We start from the raw sequence: 16,374 nt of genomic DNA on the forward strand, positions 1-16,374 counted from the left end.
TTTTTGTTTGTCTTATGTTAGAACCCTAAACTTAAGACCTGTATATTCATACATTGGGGGAATTAGGAGAACAAATGTTATAGATATTTACACTTTGCCAATTTTGTTTGGCTGTATGTCCAGATAAATTGCTACAGTTATGTAAAGACTGTTAGTATAAATGAGAATAAAAATAATCAGATGTCCAAGGCAATGTCTAATTTATAAACATTAGATTCAGAACTGCAACAACTGTAAATAAAATAATAGTTAACTATTTTGGAAATCTGAGTGTTTTTTCAATAATAACAATATTTCCTTGGTTTCTTTGCTCCACATAAATGCATCATTAAAGGTGCATTATGTAATAAATCTAAAGCAACTGGCCATAAAATCCTCCTAATATGTCACAGAGACTCAGGAATAATGTTCATATAACAAACTGAACTCACCGACAACAACAGTACAGACAAATATACCGTACAAAAAATATTTTGCGGACCACAAATCATGTTTATGTTTTGAAATTACGTTTTGGCATGTGGCGCCACCTACCGCCGTCTACCAATCATTGCAGTCAGTAGAGTCTCAGCTGCCAGTTACATCTAAGCTACAATGGCGGAGAAAACGAAACCTAAAAGACCTCGGTATTTTGAATTTGAGTGTAGTAACTGTTTTTGGCCACATTCTTACATATGGCGCCTTTAAAAGTCAATCGTTTTGGTTTGTGGACAAAAGACATTTGAGAACTGGGGGAACATTAAAGGTGCATTATGTAATAAATCTAAAGCAACTGGCCATAAAATCCTCCTAATATGTCACAGAGACTCAGGAATAATGTTCATATAACAAACTGAACTCACCAACAACAACAGTGCAGACAAAATATTTGCATTAAAAAAATATTTTTCAGACTGCAAATCATGTTAATGTTTTTAAAATCATGTTTTTGCATGTGGCGCCACCTACCGCCGTCTACCAATCATTGCAGTCAGTAGAGTCTCAGCTGCCGAGCAACCACGGGTTGCCAGTTACGTCAGAAAACAAAACCTAAAAGACCTCGGTATTTTGAATTTGAATGTAGTAACCGTTTTTGGCCACATTCTTACATATGGCACCTTTAATCAACATTGTGTAACATTTTATGGACCAAACAAGTACTCAGCTGATCTAGAAAATAATCGCCAGATCAGTCCATTATGAAAATAATTGTTAGTTGCAGCCTTAAAACATATGCAACACATAATGTTGCTTTCTGACAAAAAAAAAAAAATTCAATTTAGCAATAAGAAAGTTGTGCAGAACTGTTTTTTGTGGTATTTAATCACATTGTTACTTGTGGTTTTGGTTCAAAGTGATCTGAAATGAAACAAAATAATGAGTGTGTGTGTGTGTGTCTGTGTGTGTGTGTGCGTGCGTGTGCGTGTGCGTGTGCGTGTGTGTGTCTGTCTGTCTGTAGAGCAAGAAAAACCCACATTCATGGGAAAACCCCTGTTTGACATCAGCGACTCAACTATCGCGATATGTTAGGTTTTAGATTTTGGGAGCGCGCATCACAGCGTGAACTCTCACGTTTCTGTACGTACACCCTGGCGGAGAGAGAGAAGGAGAGAGAGAACAGAGAGAACAGACCAGGGCGAAGCGTCCAGTCGATGCTAGTCCACACCGAGCTTCCTGAGCAGAGAGTTCTCGTGGAGGAAGTTGTGTCCAGACGTGCACGTAGAGGAGGAGATAGTTCCAACTTTTCTCTGCGCAGCTGCACAGACTTTGCACGACCAGGCGTTTTTTTACACGGAGTGCGAATCGGGACAGTGTCCGGTAAAGAGTTGCAGCGGTGAGGAGCCACCTCCACCAGCAGCACCAGCTCCACGTCGAGCCGGAGAAGAAGGAGGAGGAGGTGAAGAAGAAAAAGAAGAAGAAGAAGGAGAAGAAGAAAAGGGAGGAGGAGAGAAGTTTCCGCTGTTTTTTGTTTTGTCAGCGCGGAGCTGGTGAATCCGCAGGAATGTCTCAGATGGAGAGACCCGCTTTCTACCGACAGGAGCTCAACAAAACCGTGTGGGAGGTTCCGGAGCGATACCAGCACCTTTCTCCGGTGGGCTCCGGCGCGTACGGATCCGTGTGGTAAGCAGTTGTTGCAGAGAGAACACACACACGCGCACACACACACGCACACACACACACACACACACACACACACACACACACACACACACACACACACACACACACACACACACACACACACACACACACACAGTGGTTCCCACCACCCACGGAGGCCCCGTCACAGCTGCCTCCCCGCGGGCTGCTCCTGCTGCTGCTTATCTTCCACTGAAGTACGTGGAGAAAATATCACTTTTATCGTTTTGTTTACATTTTCGCACTCGCGCTGAAGTAACTTCACCGCGAACACGCTCTCGGCTCGGCTCGCACTCTATCGGTAGGCTTCGGCTAAGGATTTGTTGTTGTTGTTGTTGTTTTTGTGCACATTTTTGTGTCTCTTGTTTTGTTGTTCATGTGTCCTGCCACAAACACAGTGGCAGCGTCTGCACAGAGTGTGTAACTATGTGCACATCCGCAGAGGAAGCTCTTGTTCTTTTTTATCACTGTTTTATCAGTGGAGAGTTGAAGTGATTGGTGGGCGAGTGTGGCATGTCCACGCTTGCACCATCAGCATCTGTGAATCTGGAACTGGAACAATCGCCTTCCCCTGGTGGAGAATTATTGTTTCCCTGTGTTTCACTCACCCGAGTATAGTATGCATTATGCATGTTGGAGCTGGGTGCAGCCTTGCAGAGAACCAGAAGGTCACGTGGTTTTCCAGAAACTAGGCCCCTCTCTTTCTCTCGTGCATAGTAAGAGCTTTTCTATGGGAGGGAGGGAGGGAGCTCATCCATCCAGTGATGATGATGATGATGACTCCACTATGATGTCACCCTTTCTCTGGTTGTGGTGCCCATGACTCACAGTCCCGAGGTTTAGTGTAGTGGCCTGAGCCCGTGACGCTTTTTTAGTCACTGCAAAGTCATGAAAGACACCACATCACTTTCAAATTTGACCCTCATTCTACACCGGTTTTTAGGACGGTCTCTGGCCCACACACTGTAGCTCTCAGGGAGATCGAAACCTGGTCCTAATATGACAGAACCTCATCACATCAACCACAACTTTTAACGAAAAACAATGCCTTGTTTTCACATTAAGCATTTCACGTTAAGCATGCTCATATAGTATGCATGCTGTGTGCAAACCTTTTTTGGGAGGGTGGGGGGGGGACTGAATGAACCAACCTGACTTAAGGCCAGGGTGAGGTTTAATTTGCCAAATATTACCCTCATGAATGAAATCAATTGAGTTTGAGGAAGAAAAACCCTTTTAAGGTAGGAGCTGCAGCAAATGAACATTTTATTGATTGTACTGGCCTTTTAAGTGTATTCTAGAAAAGTAATATGGTGATGGTTAGTGTTAGGGATGAAGCCTTGGTTAGGCTACCCAAATGTATACCCAGTATGGTCTTCTGCTGTTCGGCCAGATATTCTTCTACATGTCTTGGTTGGACTGAGAGGTTATTTTAGTTGCCTTTCTATAATTTCGTACCAGTCTGGTCATTCTCCTCTGACCTCTGATGTCAACCAGGCATTTTTTTTGCCAGAGAAACTTGTGTTCACTGGATACTTTTTTTGGACCGTTTCTGTGTGAACAGTAGATATGGGCGTGCATAAAAATCCCAGAAGATCGGTACTTTCTGAAATACTCAGACCAGCTTGTCCGGCAGCAAAAACCATGTCACGGTCCCAGCATTCAAATGTGTAATTTTTATTGCTTATAATTAATTCTGCAAAGTCAGCAGAGCAAAGTGTCAACAAATTCCTGCACAGCATCATAGGCTTCGTGTCCACTGGTCTAGCAGAACTTTTTCTCAGGGTTGGGTCGTGCTCGTTCACATGTGGGCAGATGTCGGATAGGGATTGCAGGACGTACAGTTTGCTGTTGGCTCATTTCTGCGTTGGTCTGCGTAAACTGTACAGGAAACCTGATTTGTTCCACACATGTGCGATAGTGTGGCTACTTCCTGCCACATGGGACATTTCTGGGTTTACACTTTAAGTTAATGTATGGGGTTTGAAAGGATGGAGCTGCTCTTTGCCAATTGGGTTTCCGGCACAGATCGGGTAATGACATGGACCCGACAAACATACTAATCCTCTGGACTCTCGTATAAAAAAAATGTCATGATACCCTGATACCCTGATACCCAAACCGAGTAGAGTCGTGCTAGAACTGTATTATGGAAAAGCACCAATCGTCTAATTGGTGTTGCGCTCTTGTTTTGATCAAAAAAGAGACATCAAAGGGCGCCGTAGCCATGGATACTTGCTTGAGGTTATGTGTGTGGGACTCCGCTGGTACCCACACCACTCAAAGAATACAAGGGCAGACAAATGGTGGCAAATTCCTGGTGAGAATTCGCTGCTACTGGAACGGAATGTGAGATTGCACATGCACTCGTGGACCGACCCGGCGCGAACCTTCGTTTTAGTATGAATGGAACCTCAGAAATGTGTAGCGAGCGACTCTGAGAGGACACAGAAGCTGGAAAGTTTGGTCAGGCCCTAAATAACCACGCAGCACCTACTACTCCAGCGTGTCTGTGTTGTTATTCAGCTGGTCACCTGCTCAAAGTCCCCAGACAGCCAGAGACCTTTGTTGTTGCTGCCATGAAGGCTCTCAGCTTGAAGTCCGGCCAGCTATGAAGAGCATGTGCTCTGTGTGTGTTTTTGAAAAAAAAAAGAAGCAACAACTGCTTTCTCCTTAGTTCTGACCTTTGGTGTAGTTTTTTTTAAATGCCACACTTGGAAGGAATTTCCAGGGAATGTTGTTGATGGCGGTTTACTGTGTGGACGAGAGCCTTGTGTTCTATAACTAAGCCAAAACACACATGAAACACGCACAGTATTTGTATTGCATGTGTATGAGGGCAGCAACTAGAAATGATACATGTCATAATTTATTATTTTAGTGAGAAAATAAAATGTCAGAAAGTGTAGACTTGTGTTGAACCTTGAAATTATTATGTTATCAACTATCTTGCTTTATCTGCAAATTCTGTTTTAATTATTTCTTTATGTGGAGCAAAGAAACCAGAAAATATTCTCATTTAAGAAGCTGATAAATCAGAAAGCTTGTTTTTAGTTAGGAAAAAAATCACTCAAACCGATTGATCAGTTATCAAAATAGTTGATTAAGCGTTTAATCAACTATTTATAATTGATTAATCATTGATGCCCTAATGTGAATATCTTTTTTTCTCCCTAATAATACATGCTAGGCTCAAAGATGCTTTTTTTGGAGTCAAAGAACAGAATAAGAGGTGAATGCATTTAATCTGTCTGTCACAGCTGGGTTTTAGGGTGAATTCCAATTCCTTGCTTAACCCTCAATCTCAAAAATGCACGCTCCCTCTAGCGCAAGTGCTGTCCTGATTCTCAGAAAAATCAAGTTTCAAGTCAAGTTTAAGGGCTGTATCGCCCTCAGTATTGAGATTTTCCGAGACCACCCTTGGGAGCAAGGGCTACCCAGAATGCATGGCATGTTTTCACATAAGAAAGATGGCGTCGAAAGCAGTGAAGCGAGTGCGCTACAAATTAAGTATTTTCTTTGTTAATAGAGATATAAAAATGATGAAAACCATTGTATTATCTTAGTTTAGGCCCATATTATGGATTACTGACGTCATTGTTGTGTAACATTTATTTTTATTTTATGATCTTTTGTCAATAGCCGGCTGGTGCGGACAAGCGATTGTTTGCTATGGTTTACTTTTCAATAAGCCGTGGTGTGTGGTAACTGTCAGCTGAATATGTCCGTGGTTGTGGTATTTGTATGAGTATCATCTTATAACTAACTGACAACCTAATAACTTGACTGACAAACGGATCGTAATAAATAATCCTGACGTAAATGTGTTCTTCTTATTCTTTTTTGGAGTTGACAGACTGGACGCAGCTTTCACGTTATTCTGCCCCCCACAGCCTGAAGACGTATCTGCATTTAAGGGGTGTCCCATTTCTAAGTGACAAAATAACCCTCAACACTTGCGTTTGAGGCCAGTTATGATTAAGGGTTGAGCTTGAGGGTTAAGATAGGAATTGGAATTGGCCCTTTGGACATGCAAAAAAGTACACAAAATCTTGCACGCACACGGATGAATTGTCCAGCAGTTTTCACAAATGGAAATTGGTTCTAAAGAGGTTGGGGAGTTTTGAATGGCAGATGTGTTTGAGGAGAACTTTCCACAGGGAGAGAGCAGATGATACAGAGAAAGCTCTGTGGCCCCCAGGTCCTGTGTGTGCTTGTGTGCGATCGAGAGAAGGTTGGCATCAGATGAATGGAGGATTGATGAGGGGGCGTTATGTCGGACCAGGTCAGTGAGGTAAAAAAGTCTCAGGGCAGCAGCAGCAGCTTTGTGGGTTTTCTTTATGTTCTTAAAATTCTGTGATCGTTGGCATTTGTATTTGAATGATGTGACTGAAAGTTGGTCTTATGTACCAGCAACGGTTAACTCGTACATATGTGTGTAAAGCATGTCTTGAATAAACCTAGCATAATGGACTTTTGCACGTTAATATTTTGCACTAGCACTTGCACGTTATGTGCTAAGGTGGCTGTTATATTTTATATTCTGTTGTATTTTTAACATTATCTATTTGTATTATTATCTTGTTTTAGCACAAGAAGTGCACAAAAAATGACGATAAATACATCATTTTGAAATAGTAGAGGAAACTAGGGCTTTAATCGAGTACTTGCTTGGTGCCTAAATTGTCAGATAATGTTGATCAGTGTTTACCCAACATGGCGATGATGATGTTCTTGAATATCTTTTTTTTTTGTCCACAAACCAAAAATGATCCAGTTTGAATGGTTTCTTTGTTAAATGGAGCGAAGAAACCACACAATATTCACATTTAAGAAGTTGAAAAATCTGAAAGCTTGTGTTTTAATGATTGAATTATCAAAAGGGTTGAATATTAATTTAGTTGATGGATTTAGTTGTATCGGTCCGTTGTGGTGAAGAAGGAGCTGAGCCGAAAGGCAAAGCTCTCGATTTACCGGTCAATCTACGTTCCTACCCTCACCTATGGTCATGAACTTTGGGTTATGACCGAAAGAACAAGATCCCGGATACAAGCGGCTGAAATGAGTTTTCTCCGCAGGGTGGCGGAGCGCTCCCTTAGAGATAGGGTGAGGAGCTCTGTCACCCGGGAGGAGCTCGGAGTAGAGCCGCTGCTCCTCCACATCGAGAGGAGCCAGCTGAGGTGGCTCGGGCATCTGTATCGGATGCCCCCTGGACGCCTCCCTCGGGAGGTGTTCCGGGCATGTCCCACCGGGAGGAGACCCAGAGGAAGACCCAGGACACGCTGGAGTGACTACGTCACCCGGCTGGCCTGGGAACGCCTTGGGGTCCCCCCGGAAGAGCTGGAGGAAGTGTCCTGCGATAGGGAAGTCTGGGCGTCCCTTCTCAGACTGCTGCCCCCGCGACCCGGCCCCGGATAAGCGGTGGAAAATGGATGGATGGATGGATGGATTCAGTAAAATGGGGTTTCACTTCAGGTGTATAAGTGACACTTTAACTTGTGAAATCTGTTTTTTAAAAGCTGCAGACATGTTTCCCAAATGTTCTGGACCTGTTGCAATAAAGTGAAATAATACATTGGCATGGCTGAAGCTTTGAAATTGAATGATGCCTCAGGACCTTTGCACAGTACTGTAGGACTTGGTGAAATCCACACAGGCCAACAAAATCTATCACAAGACATTATTAAGCTTTTTAATAACCATTTTAGATCAGATACAAGTCCATGAAGCAAGTTTAGAGTGTTTCCAACAACACGCTGTAATCATTAAAAACAATCATAACCCAGAGCCTATTTAGAAATATGAAAAGTACATCATGACACTGTTATTATTTTGTTTGGGCAACAGTTAAGTTGAGCAAGTTTCTAGCACAAACTGTTCCCTGTGCACAGTCACGGCAGCTGCACATGCATTTCCTCACCAGTTAGTCTCCGCTTTGAAGTCGCCTCCTTTTATGTCGCATACATTTATGTTTTACATGGGGCTTAACATGTCTGGGCCTCGTAAAATGAGGCTAATCTGGTTAAGAGGTGTGGTGTGGTGTTGTGGTTCAGCTCTGGTTGACGCGCCCCGTTGTCAACCTCAGAGAAATGTGCACTGACCTGTGAGCCTCGGCAAACAAACCAGAGACTGAGGCTCGAAACCGGCAATTTGTTTTCATGACTTCACCTCCAGCAGTTCAGTCATGTGCGGAACATGACTGAATGCATTTGTGACGTCAGAGGAGCGAAACCGTTAATTTTGGTGGAAAGTTAGGGATCAGGCTTTTGAGCCTTAAATATCATCATGAGCACTGATTGTGTCAAAACATGATGCTGCATATGATGTCAGATCATCTCACATAAGAGGTAGACGAGACTAGAGCTGCAACTAATGATTATTTTCATAGTCGATTCAGATTCGAGTAATCGTTTGGTCCATAAGGTTACATTACATTACAACGTTTACATGCACACTAAAAAAAACGATTATTACCGGGTTTTTGTAGCTATCTGGTTATTCAAATGCTCATGCATGGTTTATTGCCTCGGTTTCTGTCAATAATGTGATTTCTTCGAGACAGGTGCACACCTTAAACGGTTTATTCCAGTTACCTGATTATTGCCAGTAATCGTTTTTTTAGTGTGCATGTAAACACCCTCAATCTGAAGTCTTGTTTTAATCAAGAAAAAAAGCTTCAAGCCGATTATCAAAATAGTTGACGATTGACTTAGTAATCGATTCATTGAGTAATTGTTTCAGATCTAGAGCAGACTACACTTTCTCGATGGCCACCATATCAGATTATCAATCTTGTCGTGTCTTGTTCGGGGGATTGGGAAGTATGACCCCTGACCAATCGTTATTCACCGCTACTTCTTTCCAACATTATTGTTTTTAACTTTGTAATGCAGTTGGTGCAGTGGTTAGCCCCCTGCCTTTGCAGCAAGAAGATCCGGGTTCCTGGCTTCGAGCCCCGGTTGGAACAAGGGCCTTTCCCCAAGGAGTTTGCATGTTTTCCCCGTGTGTGCATGGGTTTTTTCGATATGGGGTTTAGGTGAATTGGTCACTCTAAATTGACTCTATGGCTGGCTTTACACGACAACGATCTGAACACAAACCGCAAAAGTGATGTTGCGTTCCCACTTTTTATTTCGAGTTTAGACGAGCGTCTTTGGGTGGAAATCTGCATGCACACGGTGACGCAAAAGTGTGTGAAATTTGATGTAGTATGCATGCCAGGTGGCTAGGTGGCACTGTGAAGCACTGCCATACAACAACACCATGAGCGCGCGCATGCGCTGAAACGTCCTTCTACTTCTCTCTAGTAGCGCTGAGTAGCCCACAGTCGAAAACCAAAACATTAACTCGGCGTAATTGCTGAAATGACTCCTGGATAGGTATCAGTGCAGCTAAGGCAGCTTGAATGTCCGACTGATGGATTATAATCCGACATGTTTGTTGTTTGTCTGTACTGCACATGGATCTGACGTCAACGCATACAGGAGGATAGCCAGTGTGAGCAGCTCAGAGAACACTTTTGCGTTTTCAACCCTTTAGACGGGAATGCGACAGCGGAGAGTTTTTAAGATTTCCACTCTGGAAGGTGGGTCTATATTTTTTTGAGTTTTTAAGCCCCATAAACGCCGTTGCCGTCTAAACGAAAGGCACAACTGATAAAATATTTTGATGGTTTCACCCGGGAGCGTTGCCGTGTAAAGCCAGCCTATATGTGGCCCTGTAGTGGCGAGCTGTCCAGGGTGTACCCTGCGTATTGCTGTGCTGAGATTGGCACATCTCCCCCAGTGACCCTCTGGTGGAGGATAAAGCGGTAGATAATGGATGGATGGAACTTTGTCGTGGTCGTCCCTTGAGGAGACGTAAAAGAGACAGACGTACTGTTGCTAAACCTCAACAAAGCGTTTTTTTTCGTAGTGTTGTCACGATCTCGATTGTAAACCGAATATTGAACGAAACGACGTCATGATCACCACCTGCAAAAGCAAAGGTGGAATCGAGGATTTAACCACGCCCCCACCACAGACTGAATCTTTGGACAAACAAATCTTGATCTTTTATCGGTACAAAAAGCCTCACAAAACCTCAAATTGCAGCAAGGCGTGCTCACACACAGTGTGCATGTTTAGGTAATGAGCCACTGACATGTTTATCCAAGATAAACATTTTTCCTGTCGACCTGTTTTCTTTCACATTCACAAGTTAGGGATAGTAACTGAAGCTATTCATATCCTCCATACTGACTTTTTCCCTTTCAAACTCATACTTTCTTGTACATGCAAATACATACAAATATAAGATATGTTTCCGTTGCATGAGGGGGTGCATGAGTGCAGGGAACTAGGGACATTCCTGGGAACTAAAGGTACATTCCCAATGCAGGAAACTGGAACTAAATGTGCTAAAAGTACCAGGGAGATAGTAGCTTATTGGCTCCAAAAACTTTTGGTTGTGCTCCAGGTTTTTATTTCAGCTGATCAATCTCCACAATCCAACAGTTCCTGTCTTTTCACTTCCCTTTGTTACTAGAGCTGCAACATTTCCTTGGTTATAAACCGATTACTAATTGTATATTAATTAACAAATTGTCATATAATTATAATCATATAATGAATTATAACTGTAAACTTTTTTGGCAATCGATTTGAGATTGAGTGTTTTTTTTGTTTGTTATTAAATGTGAACATTGTCTGGTTTCTTTGCTGCAGTTAACAAAGAAACAAGGTTTGGGAAGCGTAGATCAACATTTTATCACATTTTATGGCCCGAACGACTGATCGATTAACCGAGAAAGATAAGAAATAGTCACGAGTTGCAGCCATAAAGTCCAGTGAATGAAATGACGGCTTGTTTTTGGCCATAACTCATTCACATGAATACACTTGCTTGGTTTTTTCCTGTGTTTGAGTTCCCAGGAAAAACTCCTGGTAATTAAAAGTTCCTTGGAACTGTCCTGTGGAAACGAGCCCATACTGTGCTCTCAGAAACACCTTCACCTTCCTTGTTTTTTTCATGTATAATTACAATAGCCTAACTTTTACTTTTTAAGTGTGGTCATTCATAATTGGACCCTGGCGTTATCAGATTTTGTTATCGAGGCTGTGAGCAGAACAGCTAGGACCACCTGGTTCTTGGAACTCGTTAAACTGGATGATGGAATGTCGACAGTCGAGGGGTTTGCTTTAATTAGCAGCTCTGTTAGCGGAGCAGATTAGGGAAATGTGTGTCTTTTATGTGCCCTGTAATACATTTATGACAAGTGCTGTGCCAAGGTGCTGACGTTATTATTGCCTCTGCTCGGGTTATCTCACTAGCACTAAGGTCACGATGATAGTTAGAGTGATAATTTTATAAGAACAGGGTGCTGCCATTTGCACAGCGATGCATATTATTATTAACTGCATTTACCTTATGAACAGGTCATTGGTGCAAAGGAAACTGAAGATTTTGGCCTTTTTTGTTCTTAAAGGGGACATATTATGCAAAATCAACTTTTGAATAATTTAAATCCTTATATCTGGGACTGGGCCCACGGTTGGTGTAGTGGTTAGAACTCTTGCCTTTGCAGCAAGAAGACCCGGGTTCCTGGGTTCGAGCCCCGTTTGGAACAACTTCGGAACAAGGGCCTTTCTGCAAGGAGTTTGCATGTTCTCCCCGTGTGTGTGTGGGTTTTCTCCGGGTTCTCCGGCTTCCTCCCACAGTCCAAAAACATGCGATATGGGGATTAGGTGAATTGAAGAAATACGACTATCAAGTTATAAGTTTAGACAAGACCATTATGACATGTTTATAGAACTCCAATGTCAGTTATACAAGCAGCAGTGTGTCGCTTCATGATTGCCTTGCAATATATTGATTTTCACAGAATTATAGATTCATGATTTAATAGGTATCGTGGGCCATGTACAGCATATTGTCTGTTTAATTATTTTAATAATTGATTTAAAAATTCAGTATAATGCTGTTTTTCTCTGTGTCTTATGAAAGCAAATAAAGGTGAAGATAATTGTATGGAGAGAAAATTGCTAACCAGAGTTTCTGACCGGTTTCCAGGTGACACATCAAAATAGCTTATTGACTCATTTCTTTGCAAATCACACTTTCTTAAAAACGAAGCCACAAGTGCTGTACTTTGTGTTTGCTGAGATTATACAGTGCCAGTCAGGAGGAAAACACAAAGCACATCACTGTTTCTGTGACTCGGCCTGCAACGCATCATAGTTTTCATGCCGTTAGGCCTTTTAACTTTCACTCTCCTGAATCTGGTTTGTTTAATTTGCGAACATAAGTTCATTAGTTGCCAGCAGGACAGGGAGAAAAGTGTCTGCGCACACGTCTCAACAAGTCATATACTGTATACATTTGCTCGCTCTGTTTGTCCCACATGCCTGATGATCACGGCTTCCCCAGCACTGTTTTTACTGCCCACATCTTTATGGCTGTTTGTTATTGCACTTCCATTTATTACAGACTTTTTTCTCTTTTTTTTGTTGGTGGTGTATGCTTAGAGCCGCTGTGTTTGTCCTGCAGCTTAGCAGCAGTTTAAAAAGACGCCATGCATGCGTCTTTGTTTTGTTTGTCAGCCCTCGGTGAACTCTGTGTTCACTAAGGCAGGGCTTTCCCTCACGAACCGACACGTGGAAAAGTTGCTCTGCAAGTCGGGAACACAAGAGAACACTGGGCGTGGGAGATTCTCATCAACGGACGAGAAGTGTAGACGCACACTTTTCAGGACCACAACATTGGCATGAACAAGGCTTTATCCTCCAGAGCGACAACTGGGGAAATTATGCTAACTATGTATAGACGCGCAGAGAAAGTAAACGCGTGTCAGTTTGTGAGATGGATTTAGAGGAAATGATTGTCCTCTTCTCCTGCAGAAAACAAGCAATATCGACATGGCTTTGAGCTAAAATCACTGTGGGTCATGGTTTAAGGATCGTCAGTCGTCCTGGTATATTACACTTTCAGCTTCAGTGTGTGTTGCAAGAAGCACTTTTGTGAAAAATGAAGGAACATCCCTTTATTTTAAGTGTGCATCCCCCCCTCCCCCCCACACACACCGTGAGGGGGAAATGATTTATCTGTACTAAACAGTGCACAATCAACATTTTGCAACTTCAGTGATTGACCTGGAAGGAATGTGGTTTATTGTAAGTGGCTTGTGGTTCTCTCACAGTACAGGAAATGCAGCAATCTCAGTGAGGCAAGGCTCTCTCTCTCTGACAGTGTCCTGCTGTCTTTTGTGACACTGTTCATATGAGGCTTATTGTGCAGCGAGTGCAGCAGGAGCTTGTTTCACTCTCGGCTTACATGTTGCTCTTTCTGGGGTTTTTTGGCCACGCCCGTTCTTGTTGTTTGTTGTTGTTGTTTTTTTTCTTCCAAACACTCTCTCTGTCACTTTTTAAAGGGAGTGACGTTTTTTTTTTGTTACGCCATCATAAAACCACAGGAAACCAGACGCGAATGAGGCCTAAATACAAAATACACTCGATCCCAATCAGGTTTTGTTTCTGGCCAATAATATCAGATTAGTTAGACCACATGTGTCAAACTCAAGGCCCGGGGGACAGATGTGGCCCGCCACGTAATTTTATGTGGCCCGCGAGTGATTAATTGGTCTTAAAAATCTGTGTTAAAATAGGTCTATGCTGCTTTTAGGCGTGTGTTGACCATAAACTACATTTCCCAAAATGCATGGTGATTGTGTTACCCACAAAGTGACGGCACCGCCACTAGATCGCAGCGTATCATTGTATATGCATCATGCGACGAGTGAAATTGGATAAGTATTAAATACAAATAAAGTTATTTTGCAATATGTTACCGAGTAGTTACCTTTATTTTACATTATAGGATATTAACTAATTATTTTTAGATTTTGAGATATAATTCTTTGCCCGTATCCCACACCCCTAACTACGAGTTGTTGTATGTTGATTAAAACTTGATTTTTGGAGAAAGTGACAGCCTTAGTGGATGCCCATGCACACATTGACATGGAAAGTAGGAGCTTACGATGGATTTAGTTCTCCAAACAGACAGATGTGCAGTTGTCATCAGGTTCCTAATAGAGAACTTGAATGGAGCTGTAATAACTGATTTTCCGTCCCTCTGTGTCCTGTGGTCTTGGACATCATGTGCTGAACCAGTTGACAGTTGAGGTTGGGTTACATTGAAAGATCCAACGGTCTGGAATATTAATGTTAATGCTTACATGTAAACATTAACATGTAAAAGAAAGAAAAAAACTGTATAAACGCTGCTTTGTCTGAGCAAATGTTCAGTAACCAACATGTTCTGCTCTTTATCCAGTTTTTTCTTAGACTGCTGTTGTGAACAACACATTCATTCATGTTCCTCATGATGCTTTAACAGCTGTAAGTGCAGCAAAGTGAAACCAAGAGCTTGGTGTAATGTAATTATTTGCTTTGTTTAAGACCCGTTTCCGGTAAAGTACCTTCTTATCTGTTAAAATCGAAGATTGATTCTAAGGAAAATTGCTATCAGATGAGGAACTCATTTGCAACAGTATATTGATGGTTCTTATTATTATTATCTAATCCCAGATATCTTATCAAATCTATTTGATTGGCAATGAAAATATGATGACAGGTCACCAGAAGAAGAACTGAAAAAAGCCTATTAATGAAACCTGGATTTTTGTCAGATGAACAATGTTTTTCTCATGTTATTTGGTTTGGTTTTATCGTTGAAAATTGCACATGTAATGTTTTAAGTTTTAAAAACCAAAGCCAATAAACTGGTTTACTAACCAGCTTTACTTTACCAGCATATGCAATATCATGCAGTACAATATATCACAGCAATTGCATGCTTTATGTTTTGTGGCTTGCAACAAAGTTGTAAATAAAAGATTAAAATATTAAGTACTGCAGGGAAAAATAAAGTCAAATCTGTTAAATGGAAGGTTGCGACCAAATGGAGATCCTAAAACACTAATGCAGATCAAGGCTACAGGGAAAGACAAACAATCGAATGACAGATACGCAGTGGAAGAATCAGTCAGAAGACAATCAGTGCAGGAGTTTATTTAAAATGAGTTATTATTAAGAGAAAAAGAAAATGACTTCTTAACCCTCTTATATGACAATCGTGATAATCAGGCTGCCTGGATTTATTTTGTTTTTATGGCTGTAGAATTCTCAAATAATGTTCAATGAGTGAGTGCTTCTGCTTCTTTTATCAAGATAACTTTCACTTTCTATATCTAGCAGTTATTCAACCGTTTAGGATTTAGTGTACTGAGAAGCTGACGTCACAAATGTCACAAATTCACGCGCTGGTGAATCTTGTCTGTGATTGGAAGTCCTGAGGGCGACCGTAATAACAAGTATATGGGTGCAAAGCTCCATTTCTATGCTTTTCTGTATCCATCCATCCATGATTCGATTAAGCATTTATAATGACAAACAACAGTTTAATTAATTTCCGTTATCATTTATTAAACTCAATGTAATGTGTCAACTGGAAAGTTACAAATGCATTGTAAAGAAGTCACATCTTGCATTGTATTTAAGACAAATTGTAAAATGAATCGTGCCATTGTGAGATTAGTGTGCAGTTACGGTGACGTACAATCTGGTGGAAACGGATGTCCAAACATTTAAATTTAAATAACACTCATTCGGACATTTGTGAATGGATTCAGAATCCAAATCGAGATGCATCTATGAACCAATGTTTTCCCCCACCCCTAATAAGAGATGCAAATGCAAGTATTTGTTTAAGGCCGCCATTTTCAACCACCATGTTTTTACGATGGCCCACAGTGAACAAAGTAAACATCCTTTCTCCATTACCCTTGGAAGGGTGAAGAATATTCACCTGCAACATGCAACGTCACCAAGGAATGTTACTACATTTTACACACCTTTTACCTTTAAACCAAGAGTAATGATGTGACAATGCTTTGTTTTCTGTTTTCTTTTGCAGTTCATCGTATGACGTGAAGTCTTGCCTGAAGGTGGCGGTGAAGAAGTTGTCTCGACCCTTTCAGTCCATCATCCACGCGAAGAGAACCTACAGAGAGCTGCGGCTGCTCAAACACATGAAGCACGAGAATGTGAGTCGCCACACACACACACACACACACACACACACACACACACACACACACACACACACACACACACACACACACACACACACCTGTACCTCCACCTACTGGCTGTTGGCCTCCAGCCCCGAGCGAGGCTGCCGCCGTGTGCAAACAAGCTGTACTGTATTGGAACTCTC

At 41.8% G+C, this 16,374-nt stretch overlaps 1 protein-coding gene across 1 annotated transcript in view; it reads left to right on the plus strand.

Annotated features, from left to right (window-relative positions):
• Positions 1 to 1,673: 1,673 nt before the first annotated feature.
• mapk14b (mitogen-activated protein kinase 14b) overlaps positions 1,674 to 16,374 on the plus strand; it is a gene marked incomplete at its 3' end in the record, with an annotated part of 32,824 nt that continues 18,123 nt past the window's right edge. The window contains exons 1-2 of the mRNA XM_083893043.1: positions 1,674 to 2,100; positions 16,072 to 16,201. Of these exons, the coding sequence (XP_083749169.1) occupies positions 1,982 to 2,100; positions 16,072 to 16,201 (249 nt within the window). The 5' untranslated portion in view covers positions 1,674 to 1,981. The remainder of the gene's footprint in view (positions 2,101 to 16,071; positions 16,202 to 16,374) is intronic.

This window comes from Microchirus variegatus (assembly GCF_963457635.1).
Source record: "Microchirus variegatus genome assembly, chromosome: 7".
NCBI classification, from domain to species: Eukaryota; Metazoa; Chordata; class Actinopteri; order Pleuronectiformes; family Soleidae; genus Microchirus; species Microchirus variegatus.